The 23,485-nt window shown below is 46.6% G+C and overlaps 1 protein-coding gene across 6 annotated transcripts in view; it reads left to right on the forward strand.

Annotated features, from left to right (window-relative positions):
• ACBD6 (acyl-CoA binding domain containing 6) overlaps window positions 1–23,485 on the forward strand; it is an 80,931-nt gene that overhangs the window by 56,813 nt on the left and 633 nt on the right. For 5 of the 6 annotated variants that reach the window (XM_059854749.1, XM_059854750.1, XM_059854752.1 and 2 more), the window contains one exon: window positions 19,631–19,661. In XM_059854749.1, coding sequence (XP_059710732.1) covers window positions 19,631–19,661 — 31 coding nt within the window. Of the gene's footprint in view, window positions 1–19,630; window positions 19,668–23,485 lie in introns of those variants that run through there. The other variant, XR_009487563.1, reaches the window with a different exon arrangement.

Consider the following 23,485-nt stretch of genomic DNA (forward strand, 5'->3'; position numbering starts at 1 on the left):
GTGACACGGAGGGTCATGGCAGAAGGAGTCTTAAAGGAGGATTTAAAGGATGGGAAGGTGTCATTACTGAGGACTTCTGGCAAAGGATAAACACGTGAATTCCTCCCCTAAATCAATGGGACTTTTACTGGCATGTGTACTAGGCCTGAGTGTGTCCCTTGCTGGGATCAGTTTAAAAAAAAAACCTGCAAATGCTGCATTTTACCACTGGGAGGAAGAATCAGTGATGGAGAAGAAATGGGAGACTTTTCATAGAGAAAAAGAGAAAACTGCTTCATTTGCATAGGAATGTATCCCAGCTGTACCCCATGCAGAAAACATTTCCTTCTGGGATAGGGTGGTTTAAAAACACAGTCACCCAGCTGCAAAATTGGTTCTGACCCAAGCAGACAATGGCACTCATTTCTGGATGGATGCTGCTTTCAATCCTGTGCCCAGCTACTGAAAACACCTGGTAAAGTTCTGGTCTCCAGGACATCATCTTCCAGTTAAACATAGGAGTTTGGCTGGTTCTAAACAAAGAATTTCTGAGCACCATTCCCAAGCTGGGGGAATTGTCCATCTAGATTTGCCAACCACAACCCCATCTTGTTTGATGTGGCTGCTTGATGGCTTCAATGGTAGCATCTCCTCCCTCATCAGATAGCACAGAAACACCTTTTCTATCATCATTTGGTCTTTGAGACACTTGGTTTGTAGCTGGTGCTACACTCCAGTGGCTCAGGTGTGTGTCCTGAGAATCTGGAGTTGTAACAAGTCATAGGTGATCCAAGAAATCAGAAATACCATTTTGGGGGTGCCTGGTGGGCTTTTAGCAAAAATCCAGGCAGATCTGTGGTTCTTTGATCATTGTTGGCTTCCAGGAAACACTGCTGTGGAGAAGTAACAAGGCACCAAAAAGGAGGGCCTCACCCTGTTTTGTTGGCTTTAATTCTCTTGGAAATGTGAGTTCTAGTTATTGTTACTGCCACTAATTTATATCCTACCCTAACCTTAATCTAATCCAATATCTAAATTGTGGTGTCCTGGCCAGGTGTGGTTTTTCCTGTTCCAACAAGAGCCTTTTTGTTTCTTCTCTTTTCAAAACACTCAACCAGTTTTCACCTCCATTTCTCTCCCATGTTCTTCAGAGCTACAGCTCTATAAAATGTTAGGTTTTATCTCTTCAATACCATTTAGGAAGAAGAGAGGAATACAGGAAATATCTGATCTTTAGCACTAAGGGTTCTTTTCTGCTTTTAAAAAAAAATCCTAAGCAGTGTTTTAGCATAAGATTCAGAAGGTTTCAAAGAGACATCAGTTAAACCTGCCTGCTCAGTGAGAGCCAACAAGTGGATCTTTCAGATGTCTGAGTGTTCCCTGGGGGTTCACATTATTAATATCTGCCTTATGACAAGGTGGCTGTGCTGATGCCAGGCTTTTTTTCCCAGCCAGCATGATTAATTTTTCCTTCCTTTCTTAATATCTCTGAGCCAGATGCTTCTAAATGTCCTCACAGGGTGGATTGCTGTTCTTAGCTACTCCTCCTTCCCCCCTACCCCTTTCCAACTAATTCATATAATGGCTCTGAAGATGCATTTTGTAGCATCACAAAAAGCAAAACTGTGAAAGCCTCCTAAGGTGATGGACTCGACACGTGCAGCTCTGGCCTGCCGACGCTCCTGGTGGGCTTGAAAGCTTCCTGCCAGGTAGTCTGTCAAGAACATTTCCCAATTCAGAGTGTGCTTATTTGCCTAGCACTTTACAGATTATATCCATGCAGAAGTGCTGAAGTGCAAGTATTCCTGGTGGGGAGGTTGACAGCAGGGTGTTGCACTGACGTTTTGGAGACAGGAAGTTTTGGCCGAGGCAGAGGAGGAACGTTTGCATTATTTATGGAAAGTGCAGTGGATCTTCAAGCACTGATTTATTTTAAGGGCTTCAAAACATTGTGGTACTCAAAAAGGTCTTTGTTCTGCAAATGGAAATTAATTCTCCTTCACAGGTCTGGTTCCACAGTGCAGCTGCATGGGCCTGAGTGGTACCAGCTGAGAGGGAAGACCTTAGCAGGCTCGACAGCTTGTTCCTGAGGTGTTCCTGCTTAGCAAACTGATATCCATCAGTTTCCTCCATATAACAGATTTGTGGGTCTTCTGTGTTTATCCTCAGTCATTAGTGCATTCACCTGCATCTCAGGGGATTTTTGCTGGAGGAAGCAAAACCCATAAAGAGAATAGTTAGTGGTTAATAAATTAAGATTTAGTTGTTTCTTCTTTGTGAGTGTTAATACTGTCTGTGCTAGGTAGATCAGTGCATTAAATGATGGAAGTCTTAATTTAAGAAGTCTAGAAAATAGCATTTCTTAATTTCTTGTAGGATAAGCTAAAATCTCACATCTATTATGTTCTACTGTTTGGGGGTGTTTTTGCAATTTAACAGTGGGAGAAGGTATAATATAAAGCAATTCCTTTGCCAGTGCAAATAGAGCTGTAATTAGGAGAATCAAGTCTTCAGTTTTAGTCTGAAGTTCAGGTTTTTTGTGAGAAAATGAGGATACTAAGAACATCCTGAGAGTAAGGATGCTCTTTAGAGCATGTTTGTTCCATAACAGACAGCTGGCCATTTAGCCATGTGTAAGGCAGCCTCAGACAGCCCTTTGGCCCACAGCAGTGTGGGAATTAAGTTAAAATTAACCTGAGTTTGGAAAACAACTAGCACCACTTTATTTGTCAATTTAATTGAATTATCTGACGCTGTGTAAGTATGCTGACCCACAGACGTAAATTGCTCCACCCTACCCATTTCCCTCCTTAATTCTCTCATGCTAATGGAGCTGATGGGATGTTGACTGCACAGAGAGAGAGGCTGGAAATAAAAGAGGCTGGAAATAAAAAGGGACTGTTCCAGCCTGCTGCAAACCTTCCCCTTTGGTGAAATGCTCTGAGTGCCACAGCTGCACTAACTGCACTGTGATCTTTGTTGCCATTAAGCTGATTATATCCACAGAAGGATTCATCCAACTAATCCCACAATGCTGCAACCAGTTGCTTTACATTTAAACACTTTTTTTTTTTTCCTAAGAAATAAAAAGTCAATCAGGCTTCACCAGATTCTCAAAATGGTTCAGGCTCTTACAGGGACCCTTTTTTTTTTTTTTCTGTTTGTTTAATAGAGGAAAATAGGACAAAGTAATGGGCTCCATGCATTAGTGGATATGCTTAGTTTGGGAGCCTGAGGTGTAATTTGGGGTGAAGGTGCTGTGTGTGACTGTACCTTTGGCACTGCATCACTTTGTGTTTGGCTGGGTGGCCATACCATAGAGCAGCAGCTTTGCATCCAACAGTGACTCTTAGGAGGGAGATTCTGACAGGTTAAGATTGACTTAATTGATTTAATAATCAATTTATATCTAGTTCTTACTTATTTTTCTAAGGAAAGGTTGATTTTCATTGGTTAGTAGTCATTAAAATGTGTTCATTTGCAGCTAAGTATAACCTTTATAGTAAATTTAATTCTTCATTTGCTAATCAGGTACACAATGTCTGCCCATGTTTGCTTAACTATGTAGTTCAACCTAGTCTATTAACATTCTTGATTTTTGCATTTGAATCAGGATAGAAAACAACAAATGAGACATTTCTTCTGTTAGACTATTAGGTTTTTTGTTTTGTCTTGTGCCCAAGTACCTCTGAATAGAATTAGAATTTAATTTTAAAAAAACCTTTACAAGAAAATTTTAAAATGCTTCTTAAAAATAAATTTAAATCACATCTTAAATATAGTGTGTTTGGTTTTGAAAGGAAAAAACTAAATAGAATTTTCTTTGTATTTATGAATTACATACTACTTAAAGGAGACTGTGTCTGGCACATTCAGGTAGTCAGCTTTCCTCAGGTTTTGTTAACAAAAATCAGGGATTTCAGGAGAAAAAGCAAGGAGCAACTGGAGAAAGGCCTTGATTCTGTCATTAAGCATTCAGTGTTGGATAAAGTTGTATCCTCTTTTTTCATGCTGTCTGTTGTCTGCCCTGAGAGTTTGGGCTGGACTTTGGCTGAGCAGCAACACTTCCATGTTCCAGGCCAGCTGGGAGTGGACAGAACATCCCGTGCCTTCAGCAGCATAAATCACAGAGCATTGTGCCTTGAGCCTTACCATGATTTTCCTGCAGGATTCTCCTAATTCCTTGTCTTCTAAAAGCCATTCCTTCAGATTTAGTCTGTATTTATCACTCAGCTGCTTTAACTTTTTACAGTTCTCCCATACTACAGGAAAGGCTGTTGTACACAAAAGCATATGGTCATTCCTTCCAGCTCCTCAGCATTTTAAAGCCCTCTGCTGTTGTCTCATACCTAATTTTTATCCATTAGGAGTCCAAAGCTAGTCTAATACCTCAAAAAGATGCTTAGGGTGACTTAGCAGAGTTTGACTTGCTTTAGAAAGTAGCTGTCAGATATGTGCTGCTTGAAAACACACATCCTTTTACACTGAATGTATGGATTTTATGGAATTGTATTCTGTTGGGTCATCATTTGTGGTGTCCTAACTTTGAATCTATGAGGGAAGTATTTTTTTTATTCTAGAGAGGCAAAAAAGCATTGGATTTCACCCTTCCTAGGCACTGATTGCTACCAACATTCTTTGCCCTCATGGAAGCTTCTAAAAAAGAATTGTTTCATGATTCCAAGTACAAACTTTAAGGGCCCATTAAAAACTGGTGAAACAAATGATATCAATTCCTTTGGAATTTTTGTCTTTAACACTTGTTTCATTGACCAGGAGTGGTTAAGCTGCCTGCAAGCAGAGGAGGGAGAAGACTGAAGATAACTGTGCAAAAGTAGGTGCCAGCCCAGCCACGGTGGCTGGCAGAGTCTGAGTTCTCAGCTTTTGGTTTTCAACTTCAATGTTTGCTTCCCATATCACAAAGTGAAAGCAAGAGTGTCCTTCAGTGTAGACTTGGGTGAAGCCAGATCTTAGAAGACTTAGTGTGGAAAAGGACAGTGTGTCCTGACAGTCCCAGCACAGTGCTGGGAGCTCAGCATCCCAAAACTAATCCTGCCTGTGGGTGCTTTTCCTCGTTTGACCTTGAGCAAGTCAGACAGTGGGGCTTCTTTGTGTGTCTCAGTCTGTGTAACCACCGTGGGAATGCTATGTGTGTATATCCCTGGGTCTTGCCTAGATTAATAAATCAATATTTGTAAAGTAAGGCTTGATAAATGCTAACTGTATTACCACGTCTACTTGAACCCTGTGCAGAACTTTGGGAGTGTGCCTGCATTTCTGCTGTGAGTGGATGGGGCCCAGGCCAGGGTGGTCAGCAGCCACAGAGACAGGTTTGGGTCATTTCCTTCCTCCCATGGGACTGCCTGTAGCACATATCTGCAAGAAGGTCTTGAATACAACTTTTCCACTTAACATGCTCCCCCATCACCCACTGTCAGCAATGAGATTAAATTCTGTGCGACTGCAGAGGACGTTGCATGATTAAAATCCTCTTTTAGAAATTAATATGTACTATGTCTCCCCAGCACTGTGCCTCCTCTCAGAGAAGGGTATTGTCTCCTGAGCACTCAAGGTGTGAAAAGCCACCCAGGGAAGCTGTCTATCTTTGAATTTTATGCTGTTGCACAGTTGCTCCAATGAGAGCTACAACTGCATAAAAATCGCAGGGACTTGGGGACTTCTCCCTTCACAGGGTCACGAGATGTGGGGGAAGTTTTGCAGAACAATTAATAGAATAGCAAAAGGAGTGTGGGAACTGGAAGTCCTGGTTACAGGACTTGAAGTTCTGTAGGGAGGGTAGTCAAAGTCATAAATCACCTATTTTCCTTAGGAAACCTCGGGTGTCCTGGGAAGAAAATAAAACTTTGTTTCCAGGTATTGCTCAGCTTTTCCCAGCCTTACTGCCTGTATCAGCCCAGAGAGATACAGTGATCAGGGCATTTATTAGATCCAAGTTTAGTATTCATTAGGCATCAGGCATTGATGCAGCCCACAGAGGGACTTCACTTGCATAAACTCTTGGTAGATGGAATTAGGTGTTCAGGGCTGCTGCATTCAGTACAAACTGAAACTCTTGAGCCATCATTTCCAGTCTGCTTCAGGTCCTGGCAGTCTTTGTGGCGTGACCAGGATGTGCAGTAGGGTGAGTTTTCCTGAATTGATTGGTGATGGCTTTCTGATGGAGCTTTTCTAGAATCAGCTGAAACTGCCCTCCAGGAGTTTGAGGCACAGGGACAAGTTCCCCAGCTGGAAGGAACATGACATTATACAGGTGGGGAAACCGAGGCACAGGGTTTGTCCCATTCTCTACAGCAGAGCTTCTTCTCACCATGCTGGGTAGTCCCTGTCTCCCCAGGGAAGACAGGCTGGAACCAAGACTCTGAACACAGATATTTTTACCACAGGGACTGGATTATGTGGCAGGCTGGACTTGTGCTTGCTGCTTCATGTTCTGAGTGTGGGTTTCTGCTAAAGCCTTTCCCTGGCTGCTGGCAGGCTCCTGCCTTCCAAGAGCTCAGCCCTGTTCTTCCTTCAGAAAACAGAGGATCTGGAGGAATTTATACAAACTCTAACTCAGAGCAGCCCTGTGGTTTCCAAAATTTTATCTGCCTTTCCAAAGCTTTTAGCAGAAGGGTTGATTTGGGTCAAAATGAATGCAAACACTTGTGTAGATCATTTAATGTTTAGGTTATGGACCTGTTAAAGCAGCAGGATCATCCCTTTAGATTACCCGTGTAATTCCTAGTGAATATTTATTTTAAAGATACTTCAGTGCCCTCAGTCATTAGCAAAGATTGGTAATGCCTCTCACAGCTGCCAGGCTCAATGCAACAGCATTTGTCAATGGGAAGGCTTCTCCTTTTGTTCCCTCTCTTTTGGTTTGTTTGTTTTTTAACATTTCTCCAACTCTTGCCGGCTTAATCCCGTGGGCTCACCTCTAATCACTGGGAAGCCTCCGAGCTGCCTTTGCAGTGCTGATTTCCCCTGGAGCAAGGCCGAGGAGGGAGTTCAGTCCTGGGCTTTGCTGCTGCCTGCCGAGGCTGTGGGGTGGCCGGGCTGCGGGAGGACGGGGCCGGGCGGGTTCAAGGACGCGCTCCCGCTTTAGTGTGCGCAGACATGCTCCCGCTGCCTCCCTGATTGGCAAGGTTAACTCCGAGAGGCTGCAGCTTTTTCAACTGATTTGATTAGACCCACTACTTTATCCCATTCCCTCCCCCACTGCTTGGCCCACCACCTCCTGATCCTTTTAACACAGCCCCTGGTCCAATAACCAGCCAGTCTGATTTTTTTTTTTTTTTTTTGCTTTTTTTCCCCTACCCCTTTTTTTCCAATTTTAGTGCTGGATTTTGACATTTTGTAAAATAGATTATGAAACCCTACAGGGAAGATCAGTAGGCAGTGTCTTGGTCTCAGGGCTGGGTTTTATTGGGACTGTTTGAGAGGCTGGGAAGTGCCTCCTCTTGCTCGATTTCCTGGGTTCTGCACCTTTCCCAGCTCTCAGTGCACCTGTGTGAATTCTGGAACAAGAGACTGGAGGCTCACATACCCCAGCGTGGATGCTCATTGCCTTCCAGTTCCTCTTTTCTCTGTAAAACCAGGCTTGGGGAGAATTACACACTCAAAATGATTTGGCATCCCAGGTCCTGTCTCACTGTGGTATGACATGTTCACTGTCTGCAAAAAGCAACATGGACAGCGTGGATAGAGACCTCCCATATTCCACAGGAGCAAAATAATGGTGTATTTTAGTAGCAAATGTGACTAGCTGGGGCTGCTTTGGGACATCAGAGCACCCATGGCTCCCTGGCTGGCTGACAGTGGGATGAGCACCATGGGGCTCTGAAAAGCTGTTTTGGCATTAATGCCCTCAGCCCTTGGGACAGCAAGGCTGGAGTGGGCACCAGCCCAGCCTTCAAAGGTGTCATGGTCCTGTTGCCATCTTTAGCCAGTGTGCTTTAGCCAGTTTACAGTCCTGGGCTCTGCTTGTGATATTGCCCTGTTTGTCTTCTTAAATATGCCAGGGGAATGGGGAGCCTTATGTACAAAAGTGCCTCTTGACAATTCTCCCTGGCTCTCTTATAAATAAGTGAATAAAGCCTAAAAATGACAGGCTTTTCCAAAACCTGAGAGTCCCAACTCACAGAACAAAATCACTGGAGACTGAGCAGCACTGCTGAATTTTTGGTAGTCCCAGACTGGTCCAGGGAAAGCTGCATCTCGTTTTCACTTGCCTGTTTGTTCAGCAGACCTGATCTGAAGTGGTGTGGGCTGTTTGAGCAGCTCAGTGCTGACAGGGACCAAATCCAGTGACCAGGACCGACCCTATGGAGTCACCCTGGTGAAACAGCACAGAATGCAGACAATCCCCTGCACACAAGGTATTAAATCTTGACATACTGCATTACTTAAGAGGTCTCAGGGAAAATTAAAACCCTTTTGACTGGGTTTTGCAATGCAGGGAAAATTTTAGTGACATTTAAAAGGTTTCTCTTGTGTTCCTCTAATGGGATAAATAAAAAAAGGCTTGTTTTAGGCCAGCAAATGGGGGGACAATCCAATTTCCCTGATTCCATCAAGACACTCTTAAAGCATTAGCTTGTGCAGTTTTAAAAAAACCCGCAACAGACTGAGTCCTCTGCCTGATGGCTTTGAAAAGTGTCCTGATGTGGAGGTATTTATCCTACACCACATGCTTCATCCAGGCACTCCAGCAGTGCTTGGAAATATACTCCTTTTTTATTAAACTGTTTAGGAGGACAGCATGCACAGCAGGAAACACAAACACCAGTTTATTATTTACTGCAGCCATCCACACTGGGGCTGTGCTCAGACTAATGTGTGATGACATGCTCTTTAAATTTGCTGGAAGGGGAAAAGGGTGGCATTAACTTTCTGATGGAAGGCTGATACCTAAGCCTGCCCTTAACTTTATGTTTTTAAGGGTGATTTGGGCTCAATATAAATAAAGATTCCCCTGTGGAATGTTTGTTTCCATCAGTCAGAAAGATTAATGTATCAACACTTACTCCAGAGGGGGCTCTGGGGATTGATAATGGGAGATATGGAGCCTTTCACCTCTAGGTCACTGGTTCAGCACTGCCCCACATCAGCTGCCACCACCAGCACCTGCCATCTGCTCCAAGGGGCTGGGCCCAGTTCTAGGCCCAGCTGGTCCCAGTGGGCTCCCTGGGCTGCTTGAGGAGGAAATGGGATGGAGCTGCTCAGCCCAGCCCCAGATGTGGCAGCAGCCCCAGCGCTGAGCACAGAGCCAGCAGCACCAGGGAACTTGACCTTCTGCCACGCTTGTACAAGCCATGAATGGAGAACCTGTTACCCCTGCCCTGTGCAGAATAACTCATTGGAAGAGCAGGACAGCCCTGAACATAAATCTGTCTGTTATAAAGTTGGCTGAGGTTTTCCCTGGTTGCCTCCAGTTCCTGCTGAATTTCATTAGGAACATCTCTATTATACAGCACAAGGAGAGAGCAAGTGTTGCCTCTAGACTTTGAAAGAGCCCTTTAAAGTGAAGATCAATTTTGCATCTCACTAAATACCTAATGACAGACCAAACTGCAAGTACTTAGTTCAGCTGTATTTTAATAGCACTGTGGCTCCATGGAGAAATCCCAGTTACTGATAGGGTTTGATGTCCTGAGGCAGTTTTCTCCAGATATTTTTCCTTTTTCTTTCTTTAGTAGTAGCACTTCATTAATAGCTGTTTGGAAACCTAACTGTCTGTGAATAAGCAGTACCAATAAACCTTTTCCCTCACTATTTATTCCTCCTTTCTTCCGTTAGGAAACAGCCCCAGTGATTACAGACTGAGTTTTCATGTAGTTGTACTTGGTGGAGCATGAGCAAATGAAAGAGCAGCTTCATGCCTTATAAAATAACAAATGGTAAATCAGCTACTAATACAATTCACAGAGGCTGCTAAAAGGCTGCTGGAGGTCACAAAAACAGCAACCCTTTGAGGTGATGAGATGGGAGCTTCTTAAGTCAACACATGCAGTTGGCTTCTCCCTGGCAGTGCTCCACTGGGGGCAGGAGCCAGGCTCTGATGCCTTCCCCCTCTGGCAGACGGCTGCGAGTGTGTGAATGTCCTCTCTAATTCCAGATTAGCCACAAAGAGGAGTCGTCATCCTTAAGGAACAGGCATGCTTGGAAAGGAAAGGCTGTCTGGAGGCTGCAGGGCACAGCGCTATCCTCAGCTGCTTTGAGATGTCTGAGCAAGGTTCTTGGCACTAAAGGAGGAGAGAAAAAAATGTGCTTTTCATGCTGAGGGCTGTGTGCCACTGGAACTCAGCTTCCCTGCTAGCCCAGGCTTTCTCAAGCTTGGCTTAATAAAATCCAGATCTCATCTGATGAGTTCAGAGGATGCTTCAGAATGTCTCAGTGTGGAAAGTGCTGATTTTGCACACCAAGCCAAGGAAGGTTTATGGCACTAAAAGAGTCTCCAAAGTCTTTATCCCCCCTGACTTGAAGGAGAAAAAGCTCCTGAGCTGTTAGCAGCACCTCTGCTCCTCCTGCAGCACATTGTGACTTGGCTTTTATTGCAACCATGCCTGTCCTCACGACACAACCTCTCTGACAGTGCTCCAGCTCTGCCCTGGCATTCCTGGGCATTTCACCTGGGCCTGCCTTTGCCCAAATCAAGGGAATCAAACCCGTGTGTTTGGGACAGGCATTGCTTTAGCCCACACAGGAGTGGTTTTTCTGCTTTCCTCTGGATTTTTTTCTCTCTCAGGGTCACTCAGTTGTTGGCTTTAAATGGCAGTTTCCACAAAGAGGACATATGGAAAGGCAGAGTGGCAGCTCTGAGCCATTATAATTGACAATCAAAAGTGCAACATCTCCTCCATCATGCAGGGGTTTAGGTCCAAGCCTGCAGAGGAAAAAGGGTTACTTCCAAAGCCCTGAATCCTTTTAAATAAATATCAGCCAGCATTTGCCTTAGAGTCAGCACCAAGCAGTGGCAGCAATGTTCTCCCTAATCAAGCCTCCTTCTCTCTCTTTACTGAGGTGGAGCCAGTGGCTGTTGGCTTACTGGTTGGTGCTGGATCCAGCCCTGGTCCTGCAGGTTTGCAGCCCCTGGGCAGAGCCTGGGGCAGCCATCTGTGGGGCAGCAGCACTGATGGGCCACCTCTGCCTCCTAATCTCCCTGCTCCCCTCCACACGTGCTGTCCTGATACCCGACAGCCGGTCCCATGTGGGCATCGTGCCAGCAGTGACTTTACAGGCTTTGTGGCAGAGATTATTTAAAGGAGATTAACCCTTCTAAACCCCTTAGATTTTAATTATTTCTGTATGTATTTATAAAACCTGCAGTCTGCTAGTTCCAGGGCACGACTGCCCCAGTCCCTATCCTTAACCTGGATTCTTGAATGTACAATGCACCCCTATTGCAGGGCAGGAGCTGGGCTGGACAGGGCTCATTGAATTTATTTATCTATTTATTTAGTGCCAATCTGGAACAATTCACATCTGGGATGAAAATTAAACATTATGGTTTCCAACTGTAAAAAGAGCTAATAACTTGAACCACTATAAAATACTAATAGGGCATTAATTGAATTGTTTGAGTTGATGAGGTGTCTCTGGCTAATTATTTTGGTTAGGGCAGCTCTGTCATTAATGCCTCCCCACTGCCCACGTTGTGAGCACACTGTGACACACTGTCTCTCTGAAGACAGGACTCTACCTGTAAGGTTGATGTACTGGAAGCCAGGAGAGGGAAGGACTGTTTCTTTCATTCAGTCTCCTAGCAAGTTTATTATATGCATAATAATGTTATAAGACACTGCAGTCTTGAAAACTGTCATGACTAGAAGCTACTAGTTATAGAAGGGGGAAGAAAGGGTGTGCACTTCCATCCTTTCATGCTTTCTCTCCTATTAGTCATGTTAGTGCTGGGCTAACTAGTTTGTTAGAGTTAAGGAGGGATGGAGGGAGTGTTTCCACTCTGCACATAAGCTGTAAAACCCAAATACCACTGGAAATACCTTATTTCTGCTTCACAGCACAGCCTGGCTTATCTTGGGTGATGCACACCTTGCAGGCTTCAAAATATAGAATGGTTTGGGTTGGAAGGGACCTTAAAGACCATACAGATCCAACCCCCAGCTATGGGCAAGGGCACCTCCCCCTAGACCAGGTTGCTCAGAGTCCCATCCAGCCCACCCCTGAACACTTCCAGGGATGGGGCAGCCACAGCTTCTCTAGGAAAGCTGTGCCAGGGCCTCCCCACCCTCACAGTAAGACCCTCACATACCTGCCTGTTTTGTAAATGCAAGCATAAAGGGTGAGTGCTGGAAGCAAAAAAACCCCAGGGCATTATGGAACCCAGTGATGTGAGAAAAAAAAAATAGGGTCATTTTGAATGAATTCCTTAAAATCAGATTATTTTTATTTATTCTTGTCTCCTGAAAAAGGAAATAAAGGCAGACAGTGCCAAGGACTCCATAAATAAATTTTGTTCTCGGAGAATCTCTTTAATATGCACACAGTCCTGCTTCTGTGGTAGTGAACATTTGACCAGTAGCAATTAATTTCTTATCACAGTCTTTCTATGAGGTAAGAAAACATTAGTGTCTCCATTAGGAGGTGGAGAACAGGAGCTCTCCAAGAGCAAATGACGTGCCCAGCTTCATTCCCCTGCCCCACAGCTTGCCAAGAGCTGTTGGAGGGAGAGGGCATTGCAGAGATGCCTCTCCTGCACCACAGCTGAATGTTCCTTTCCAGGCAGATCCATCCTGCTGATCAAATGATAGACTCAGAAAACGTTCAATATCTGTATGTTTCAGGAGAAGTATCACTGAGCTGATGAATTTTCAGCAGCTTACTGTGAAGCATACAGCATTCCCTGTATTGGCAGGTGGAAAAGAGAGGAGAAAAAAATAATAAAGGTCCCTGGTATGAATCTCTTGTGTGTGGAAAGGGTGAAAAAGAAGGTTTCTTACAGAAAATACCATGACATGTCAATGATTAGGCAGAGTATCCCAAAGGTTAATAAATCTTTTCTCATTTAAATAAGTAGGATCTTCAGCTGAAGGTGCTGGACCCTGCCTCCAGCCCTGGGGAGGGGGGAGCGGGGAAGCAAAGGGTTAAATTTCGGGGCTGTAGAAGCAGATTGTGTTTTCCTTCTATGATGTGGGCTGACAAGACATCAGTATTCTATTCATCTGTTGGGAATTAGGCTGTTAATCCAATCAATGACTCTTGAGCTAGCTGCAGCCTGCCTCCCCACTGGGGAACAATCGGATCAGACGGGAGATTGTTTAAGAGCACAGAGCTCCCGGTGTCAGGTGGAATTTCCAAGCGTTCCCTAGTGAATTGGGGATGGGAAAGCTGTCTCAGCCCATTTATCCTGCCCCTTAAATAAGCAGGTATCTGCCTCAGCCATGCTAAAGTGATAAAGCAGTACAGGAGCACTAACTTTTATGCAGGGAGGGGGCAGGGAAGCCCCCTGAGAAGAGGATTATTAACATCCTGCCCTTTGGAATATCATCCTGTCCATAGCTTGGGATGGCATTGGCATGGTTTGCCCGGGGCTGGCTCAGCCACAGCACTGTGACACTTGTTACAGGTTTAGGCACTGACTTCTCCAGACACAGTTTTGATCCCCGCAGCTTCCTGGCAGTTTTTCTATTGCACCAGCACACTTGTTTGATGAGCAGCAAGATGCCTGGTGCTGAAAGTAACAAGCAGTAGCAAATACTATTTGGATAACCTAAAAATATGTCCAAATACACAGCTGGGCACAGAGTGCTGGCTGCAAAATGGGTTGAAAATGCTCAACAGCAAAACATCCCTGCGAGTTTCAGTGTTGCTGCATGAGCTGCTGCATGGGTTCAGAAATCAGTTTGTTCTGCAATTAATGACAGCCATGTCTGCAGTGGGATATTGAGAGCCTGTATCTGTGCCAGCAGCGCTACATGCTGATCATAGTAGATGTGATAAATCCCACTGAAATTGCACTTGGAAATTTAGGTAGAGCACCAGTTAGAAACTAGGGCGATGAGGGATTAGCATAACCCTGGCACAGTGAACTCCTCGGGCTGGGGGCCTTTGGGAGCATTAGCAGATGCAGGCTGTGGGAGGGAGCCAGGGGTGCTTCCTGGGCATCCTCTTCTCTCTCAGCTTTCTTAGATCTGCTTTTAAGTGCAGCTTTGTAAGCAGAGGCTTCTCCAAATTAGTAAATGAACCACGAGTATGAGCTCCAGCAGTGAATACAAGCAGGGAGGTCCCCAGACAGAAAAATCCCCAGCTCAGAGGCTTGCCTTTAAAGGGCGTCAACATCCCTCTTCCCTTGATCATAATTTTGAATCAAACAAAAGCTAATGCAATTTTCTTTGCCTTTCAGTAGCAGATTGTGCTGTAAGGGTTCATGCCATTAGAAATGTAATAATTGCTTCTCTATGCAGAACTAATTTATCTGTGAGGCACTTAGAAGATAGGCCAAATGATGGCCTGGCAGTAGGCTCTGGAGAAGGGCCCAAGAGGTGATGGTAAAAACCAGTCTAGCACCTTCCATCCTGGGGGATATCTGCCTGGCACAGTGCAGGAAATGGTTAGGATGGGAGGAATGAGCAGAGGAGAGAGCTGGGAGCTCTTGGAGAGGGACAGCTCAGTGAGAAAGGGATCTCTGCCAAACCTGTGTGCACACACAGGGGAGGTGGGAGAGCTAATTGAGGAACCAAACTTGAGAGGATGCCTTGCACTTGTCAGCCTGGGTTATTTGCAATCCCTAAAAAAACAGCTGTTCATGACCAGTGCAGGCTTTTTGGTTTTGCTTCTAGCAGAGATTGCTCTGTATCCTTTGTCCCATGGTGTTGGTCCTATTGGCATTGGCCTGAGCTGCCTTGGAGTTGGGACCAAGGATGCATGTGAGGATGTCTCCTGCTGAATCATCTGGTGGAGTTCAGACTGGTTCTGTTTCCCCCCATTGCCTGGTTTTAGTATTGGTGAGGATTAGCATGTAAATTCTGGTGTGCTGAGCTATAGCCTTACCCTCAGTCTTCTTGGAGAGAAAATTTCAGAGAGAGAATAAGATGATGATGAGGTTGAAGTAAATTGTTGGGAAGTTAAAGTCTAAAGTAGAAACAAATGAGAAATAAAACCCTTTTTAAAAGTGGAGGGAAGAATTTTCCTGCTATTTTTCATCTCCCTGGCTTGAGTGAGTCTGTGTCGTGAGGCTGCAGAGATTTATATTACAGCTCCTAAGCATCTGTGCTTGTTCAGAGTCTGTATTATTCTGGCCCTTTTTATTCACTCACTTTCTAAAGATGTAGTGTAAATATTTGTCTTCCCTCTGGCCCACGGCGCGCCCAGGACCCAGTGCTGTTAAACACTCTTATCACCTCATCGTTCTTATCTCCTGCGATCCCTGCCAGCATTCCGGAGTCTGTCAATGGGAACGAGCCCTGCACCTTAAAAGGTGCCACAAATGAGCAGAAAGGAGATATGGGGGGAAAAGTACCTTAAAATAAAGAGCACACGTGCTACCCCTCGAAAGGGCAGGGTTAGTGTAGAGGTTTCCTGCTGTGCTTGGGTCTGTGCTTGGGGAGGTGGCTGAAGGTGTTGAGGTGAGGTCTCGGTGTGGAGCAGCACTCAGGGAGGTGTGGGGTCCCCTACACATCCTTGTGCTGTGCCCCAGCTTCATCACCAATATGGGGTCAGGCTGGACCGAGGCTCACCCAGGTAACCAGCATGGATTTGTTTTTCCTCTTTCTCCGCTGGTGCTGAACAAAACAGGTGAGATGGTGGAAGAGGCAGTGTCTCCCTCCAGGCCACCCTGCCACTGCACACAGCCTGGAGGGCGAATGAAGCAGCTCTGAGCTATCAGTGTTTCTACAGCACCGCTTTTAAAACTGTCCCATGAAACCACAGTCAGACACTGGCCAGTCAAAGTCTACTTGAAATGGCAAATTATGTCTTAACAGAGTGCACAGCATCTCAGCGGGTTTAGCCAAGCCATTTCCTTGTCTCTGCCCTTCAGTCCAGACCTTGTGTTAGGTTAAGCAGGGAACAGAAATTCCCAAGGAATGAACATGGGATGGCAGCACCAGTATAATCCCATCAGCTATAAGACAGAATTCATGTGCAGCAGCCACAGTACCACTTAGCAGATAAGACAGTTGGTCCATCTGCGCTCGCTCCATCTTCTCCCATTTCTCTTGCTTAAATTTCTCAGGAGCAGAACAAAATCCTGTTATCCAATAAGTTATCCACTGGTAGTTGGATTTTCATTGAGTGACATCTGTCACAGACCATGCATGTAGGAAGTACCAGTGATTTTGTAGCATCTTTGTTTTGATGGGTTTGGTAGGCATGGACATTTGGGGTCTCATCTCCCTTAAAGGCCGTGCAGCTCAGCTGTCACCCTGACGTGGCCGGATGTGTCAGGAGGCTGTGGAAGCCACCAGGGATAGCACAGGGCATTAGGAGGCAAGAGGAGATCTTGGAATCAGATCTGTTGGTGGTCAGTAATGTGTCTGGGAGACTGAGCACTCCTACATTTGAGTGTGTCATGGTCTTTCCTTCCTGGTCACTTTCTGTCTGCGTGTGTGGGTTCTGCCATTTCCACAAGCCCCTCCTTTTTACAGATGGAGAATTGCTAAAAGGGCTCTGGGATGAGGGCCTACCAGTGCCTTGCAAGCCTTTACAGAAAGTATATTGCTGCTTTGAGCCTGGCTTTTCCCCTCTTTCGTGATGAAGTTCACTGAATCAGAACAGGTTTCCTCCTTTTAAACCTGTGACAGTGACATTTTCCCAGCTGATACAGAGGCATGAAAGGGCACTTCTCAGAGGCATCCTGGCTCAGTGTTGGCCCAGAGCTGCCTGTCTCCTCTTCCCCATTTACCTTTACTCAGCACCTTCTCTTTGGTCCATCTGCTGAGAGAATCCATCGGATCACTGCCAGCATCTCCCTGCTGCAGAGGATGTGCTCCAGATGCCCTGTTCCTATCTGATGCCAGTAGGGTGAGGACAGAGGCTTGTACCTGCCCATGTGTTTGGGATCATCCATCCTAACACAGACACATCTTGGGAGAAGGACCCTAAGATGCTCAAGAGGCCTCTGCTTTCTGTTGCACATCAGGAAATACCCCTTGCATCAAGGCCAGCTACAATTCATCTTCACTCATCTTCTGCCCATGGTGTTTGATTGCAAAACAGACACTTGCAGCGCCTGGCAGGCAATATTTGTTTCACATAATATTTGTTTCACATAATTCCCACAAAGGGGGCTGTAATCCTGACTTTCACAGCCCATCTTTGATTAGTCTCCAGGTGTGACCATTTTGCTCTGAAGGCTCAGCATTGCCATACCTGGAGCAGCCGGGTACATCAGGCTGCAATTAGCCACGGTGCTCCAAAAAGCCAAATCAAAGAGGGATTGAGATCAGCAGCTTCCCTAGGGCTTTCAAGGCCTTTAGTGAGTGACCACACTAGAGCTTTTTCCATTTACCTGGATTAAAATTTGTCACAGAGGAAATAGAAGCAAACAGCACGGCATCTGAGAAGTGTAACAAATAGCATTTGGCCACTGGGCCGGCTCAAAGCAGGAGGAAAATCCGCAGCGTAAATAAAGTGCAAACCATGTTTGCATAACATTGGATTAATAGTTCTTTTTAAAAACCACACTGGGATTAAAGGGATGCATTTCCTATGCCGAGACCTGCGCTCCCTCCTTAGCCCAGCAGATGCCAGGAAGTACATCTAAGAGAAATAAAAAACCTTGTTATCCCCAGCCAGCTGCTGAAACAGCAGTGCTTTCTGCAGGCCTTTGGAAGAGGAACAAACGTCTCTAGGATTCCTGGAGCAGCCCTGTGTGTTTTAATAGGGAGTTCTGCAGCAAAGCCCTCCTGTGGGAAGGGGTTTCTGCTGCATGGCTCCAGTCCCATTCACCTGTGGGTTTTGTTGGCTGCAGTCTTGGAGGTGGTGATGCAGAGGGGAGCTGGATTCCCATCCCCCAGCCCACACATTTGACATCCTGCCTTTCCAATAACTCATTCGAGCGCTCCCACCTCTCCTTCCCCAGCCCTGCTGAGTATTTTGCTGAAGTCAGTGCTGGCCCTGTCACTCCTCCAAGCAGCCATGTTCTTAAGGAGAGCTCAGGAGCACTGGCTCACACTGGTTACCTTAGTGTGCAATAATCAATGGATGCTGGCTGTGATTCCCTCAGTTCTTTGGTTTGTGGTACCATCCAATGACACCCAGTTGCATTGTGCTCCCCACAGTCTGGGCAGAAATAGGCTCCTGAAGTGAGGCATCTTCAAACACTGCTCTGAGTGACGTGAATGGGAGGTAGTGGCACATGGAAGGAAAAGTCAGACCCTCCCACCCCTTTGCTTGGAAAAGACATGAAATGGGCATTTAGGCAGCAAATGCCTGTTACATCTGGCTTTTTATTCCTGTTGCTGCTGTGATTGTCATGTTGGTGCAGTGTCCCAGAGCAAAGTAGGGCACCTCCCATCCCAAAACACAGGTCATTCCTAATTCCTCAGCCCAACAGGTTTAATATCAAACAGAATAACACACTGGGAAACCAGAATACTTCCAGCTATGAGTGGAATTTCAGCCTGTTTTCCTGTTCTTTTCTCTTCCGCCTGCTCCAGAATGTACAGCAAACTGTAGAATTTGCACCTTAATCCCAAAGATGATGGCAATTAAAAACTTAAGTCTCCATAGACAGATGCAAATAAATTAAGGAGACAGAGAACTGAATTAGAGGCTAATCCTGGTTGGGGTAGTGAAAGCAAAGGGGCCAGTAATTCTTTCCTTCTGTTATTTCACCTGTTCTGGTGGCAGGATGAGGCTGGTGGCAGGGTGAGGTGCCTGGGTTTGCAGTGCTGGATGTGAAGCATCAACTGTGGTAGAGCCCTGGGGAGGGGACACAGGAGTTTGGGAAGGGGACACAGGAGTCTGGGACACACTTCCCAAAGCATTACAGCTGATGCAGTGGCTTAAGTGTCAGCTGGACCAGGGAGCTGTGTGCCAAGACCTACAAATCACACACCTTGCTTTGCGCTTGCTCTGCAGGTGTTTCACAAGGATGAGTTTGGCAACTTGCTCTCATCCCTGAGCACTCTGCCCTTTCCTGACTTGACAGAACTTAAGCTAGGTATTGGGGGAGACTTAGTTCTGAAGGCAGGGCCTTAAGATTTATTCAGGTGGAAGAAACTGGGTTTTCCCCTCTGTGTGCTGCCGTGTGCTGAAGAGCTCAGCGCACTGAGCTGTGTGAGCATCCCAGTGCTTTACCCTTCTCTCAGGTAGTTGGCCAGAGCTGGGTTTGCACTGAAGCATCTTGCACTAAAGCACCAGGAGTAGTGAGAATCCCAAAGTGAGGCCATAGGACTGAAATCCTTCATTTTTATGGGCTGGAAGTGATAACAGTATGAACTGAATTATACTCACGTCATGACGTGATCCACGCACTCTTATGGGTGGATAGATATTGATTATCCATCAATAGGGAGTGATGGTGGATGATGATTCAAATCCCAGCTGTCAGGTAGCTGGGTGTCCTGGCTGTTTGTCTGGTCAATTAAAACATTGCTGGGATTCAGCCTATTTATTTAAAACTGGGGTGTATTTGTATTACCACAATGTTACCTACACCTCTAAAATCAAGTCTCTTTCTCTTTTTCAGGATGGGGAAGGCCAGACTGCACTCCATTATGGTAAGCTGCCTCTAAGCTTGGCTGTTCCTTCTTAGTGTGGATTTGTAGCTGGAGTAAATGCTCTATACACAGAAAACAAATTCCAGGAGAAAAATGAGCAAGGAAGCTGGATTTGATTAACCAGTGGCTACCTCCACTAGCAAATCCCAGGATGGTAGGGGCAGGAACCTTGGGAGAAGATTGCTACCCTCCCTTCATTCTCCTCTGCAAATGTCACCTTAAAGCCTTCCTTTTCCCTCAATTAATGATGCAGAGTTTCCCTGTGCACCTCTGTGTCTCCAGGATGTTGGTGTGCCACCTGCAGAGCCAGGAGGGGCTCTGGTTAGGGGATGCCAAATCCCTTGGCCTTCAGGGAGGGTCCCTGCCAGTTTTAACTGGTTACAGAGGTCAGGGGAAGGGGACAAACAAGGTGGCCTCCACCTTCATGTGTCCTGGTGACAAACCTGTTTGATCACAGCTGAGAGAGCAGCAGCTTCTCTACTACCAAAATCAGCAGAGGCAAGTCCCAGCTGGTGTCCCTCCTACAATTACAGGCTAATTAGATACGTGATTTAATTGGAAGATTGTTCTATCTTCAAATGAGAAGAGCAGAGACTGAAGTGATGTGTGTGGTGCTGATGTGCGGGGAATAGGAAAAAAGTATCAATTTAATCTGGATCATAATCTTTTTCCCAAAATTAAGACATAGCCAGTTATTGTCTTGTACTCTCTCTTGATGCCTGTCATGGTAATTAAGAGCATACTTGTCATTCTGAAGTGTTTGTGTCTTTCTCTCTCTTCTTGATCTCTCCACAAGGACATTAGCAAAATAGCAAAATTGCTTTACAGACATCAATCCAAGGCACAGCATTTGGATCTGGAGCTAAACTCCCAGATTCCAGGGCCCCTGAACCAAGACTGTAGTTACAATAATGTGTGATTTCTCCCTGTAGGATCTTTCCTGTAGGATACTCAATTTTTCAAATTCCCAATCACTGTGACTGGAATAGTGAATCTGTTGCTTAGCACAACGTTGTCCACAGATGGACAGCACTTAAAATGCCACAGTGCCTCTTTCTCTTCCTAAGCCATTCCACACTTCGGGCATTCTCTCTCCTGGGAAGATGCTTTCCCAACTCCAGGACTGAGGAGTTCACAGCTGGTTGTGCAAAAGCATAGCACATGTGTAAGTTATCCAAGAGCACTTGCTTCAAGCAAGCCCAGTGTGTGAAAGGAAAAGGTGGATGCATCACCTGAGTTTAAATTCCATGCAGATGGATCCCTCTGGCTGGGGGCTGAGGCAGTTGTTCAACACAAGCAAACATAACTGATATAATGAACATTTTTTCAGAAATGGTTTCCCTGATCCACCCTTCCAGGTCAGGTGTTTCAATATCTACAGTTTCCCAGGATTTTCTTTCCAAATGTTTGTGAAGTGTTGAAATCTTTTCTTCCCCTTGAGTATTGTCCTCTCTCTCCTCCCTGTATATCATCTTTGGGAAGCCTCTCTGGGTCACTGGCACACAGGTCTGGTGTTCCCACGGGTGCCCAGCTGTCCCTGGTGGCCGTCACTGCCCCCAGGACATCCTCATTCCCTTTCTTGCTGATCTGGCCATAAATCACCCGAGCTTGGAAACAGCTTCTTAAATGGGTGACTGGGTTGGATTCAAGTGGCTGTTGGCCTGAAACTGGAGCTCCCTGTCCCCTCCCAGTCCCATTTCAGTCAGCACTTCACAACCGAGTCATTAATTGCAGTGGGGAGGCAGGAGAGCCCCTGTGGACACCAGCTCTGAGCAGAGCAGTGCCTTCTCAAGGCCCTCCCTTTTGCTGGAGTCCAGGGAAGGGTTAAATCCCATCAGCAAGGCAGTCCCTGCTTTTAGGGTGTCTGCATCCCTTTTTATGAGCCGGCAGCGTGGCCTGACAGCTGTCCTTGTGGTGACAGCTCTCCTGATTACAGCCGGTGTCAGACCGCATCCTGCTGGGGGTTGTAAATCCCGGCTCCTTCCGACGGCCGCTGCCCCCGCCTTTAATCGCGGGTTAAGCGGAGGCCAGCGGCGGCCCCGGCCCCGGGGGAGCCGCGGCTGGAGCCCTGGCTGCGTGCTCGGTGCTGAGCAGCCCCTTCTCCTCGGCTCCTCGCCATCCATCCAGCCGCTCGCGGGGAACACTGAAATCATTGCTGCCGCCTCTCCCAGAGGAAATCAAGGCTTCTCCGAGCAGCGGCGGCCGCGGAGCGGGCCGGCTCTGCATCCTCCCGGGCGCTCCGGCTTCCCTGCAAAGCGCCATCTGTTCGGCCCTGTCTGCGCCGCAGGGCAGTGGGAGGGGACGCTGGAGGGAAAATAAATAATAAAAAAAAATTCATCATCTGAACCCTGAGGATTAATGGAGTCGGGAGGCGAACTTCGCCGAATGGAAATTCATCTTCACCCGTGCCAGTGTCAGGGCTGCCGCTCTGGCCCTTGACAAATCGAGGGTCCCAGGGTGTGATAAATCCAGCAGCTCTGCTCGTCCCCAGGGATGTCCCCAGCCTGCTCAAGGACATGGCACCAGACGAGAAAGCCACCTTTCCCTGTGGGGACCAGCTCCCCATCCCCAGAAGCTGCCCCCATACCTTCCTTGGCACCTCTGGAAGTCATTTTCTGCAGAGGGATGTGCCCCCCTTCAGCTCAGCCTCACCCACACCCCCATCTACTTCCTCACCGACCTGTTTCCCCTTTTTGACCCCTTTTTTATCCTTTCAATATAAACTCCAATCACACATTGAATTTATTTTAAAGAGACATTACTGCTTGTCCTTTTGGATCAGAAGACTGCAGAGTAATGCAAAAGACACTCTAATTACTAAAGGAGTCAGTCGGTTGCTTTATAAAAGCACCCAAAATATGATTAAAACCATTTGCTACCAATGCAAGAGGAAGCTGCCAGCTTCATGGCCTTGTCAGGCAGGTTTTGGCTTCACTGGGGTTTGAGTTGCACAGGCTGAAGGGAAGATCCAGGGTCTGGGACTTCTGCCGATGTCAGCCAAGTCCAGCTCCTCAGTGTTAAGGGTTTTCCTGATCTTCCTGGTTCTTTTCTTTAGCATCCTTAGGTAAGACATCCTAGGACAGAGAAGAGCTCAGGTCGAACTTGACTCTATATTGGCAGAGAAAATGAGGACTGAAAAAACCAGTTGCTAGTAAAGGTGTGAGGAGTAAAATGTGTGCCATTAACAGCTGTCCCAGGCCATGGGCACAGTCACCTGGAGCTGATGCTCGAGGAAGTGGTGGCCAGCAGCTATGAACCATCTGAATTTTGTGCAAGGAGAAGGGATGGACAAAAGTCAGGAGTGAGGCAGTACTGAAGATGTCATGCCTGGGATGTGCTGCCTGCTCCCTGGGAGGGGCAGGAGGCAGGTGAGGGGCAAGGGCTTACAGATCCATTATAGATGGTGAATGCTTTATAAATTCTGGGTACAGAAGCAGGCAGGGAATGCTTTCCCAGGTGGCACTTTGAGGGTCCCTGCAGTGCTGCAGTAGCACTCTGGGGCCCTTCCCAGGCTCAGTTTCCAGTCCTGGATGTGAATGAACCTTAGCCAAGATGTTCCAGGCTCGCTCTGTGTCCCAGGTGATGCCCTGCAGATCCCTCGGCTCCCAGCCCCTCTGACTGGACTGCAGGCTCTGGCTGCTGCTTGCACCCCCTCAGGACTCCTGGCTTTGCATTGCTCTCGCTCTGTCCCCTCTCCTTCCTGCGCACCGCTCGATCCACAGCGATACTTTGTGTTCCGAGCCCCGCCGCGCTCTGCTGCTGTGCCGGGCCAGCTGCTGAGCCGGCGTTTGCTGCCTCCAGCTACAGCCACCGCTCCAGAAACG

This window comes from Haemorhous mexicanus, chromosome 9, assembly GCF_027477595.1.
Source record: "Haemorhous mexicanus isolate bHaeMex1 chromosome 9, bHaeMex1.pri, whole genome shotgun sequence".
NCBI lineage: Eukaryota > Metazoa > Chordata > Aves > Passeriformes > Fringillidae > Haemorhous > Haemorhous mexicanus.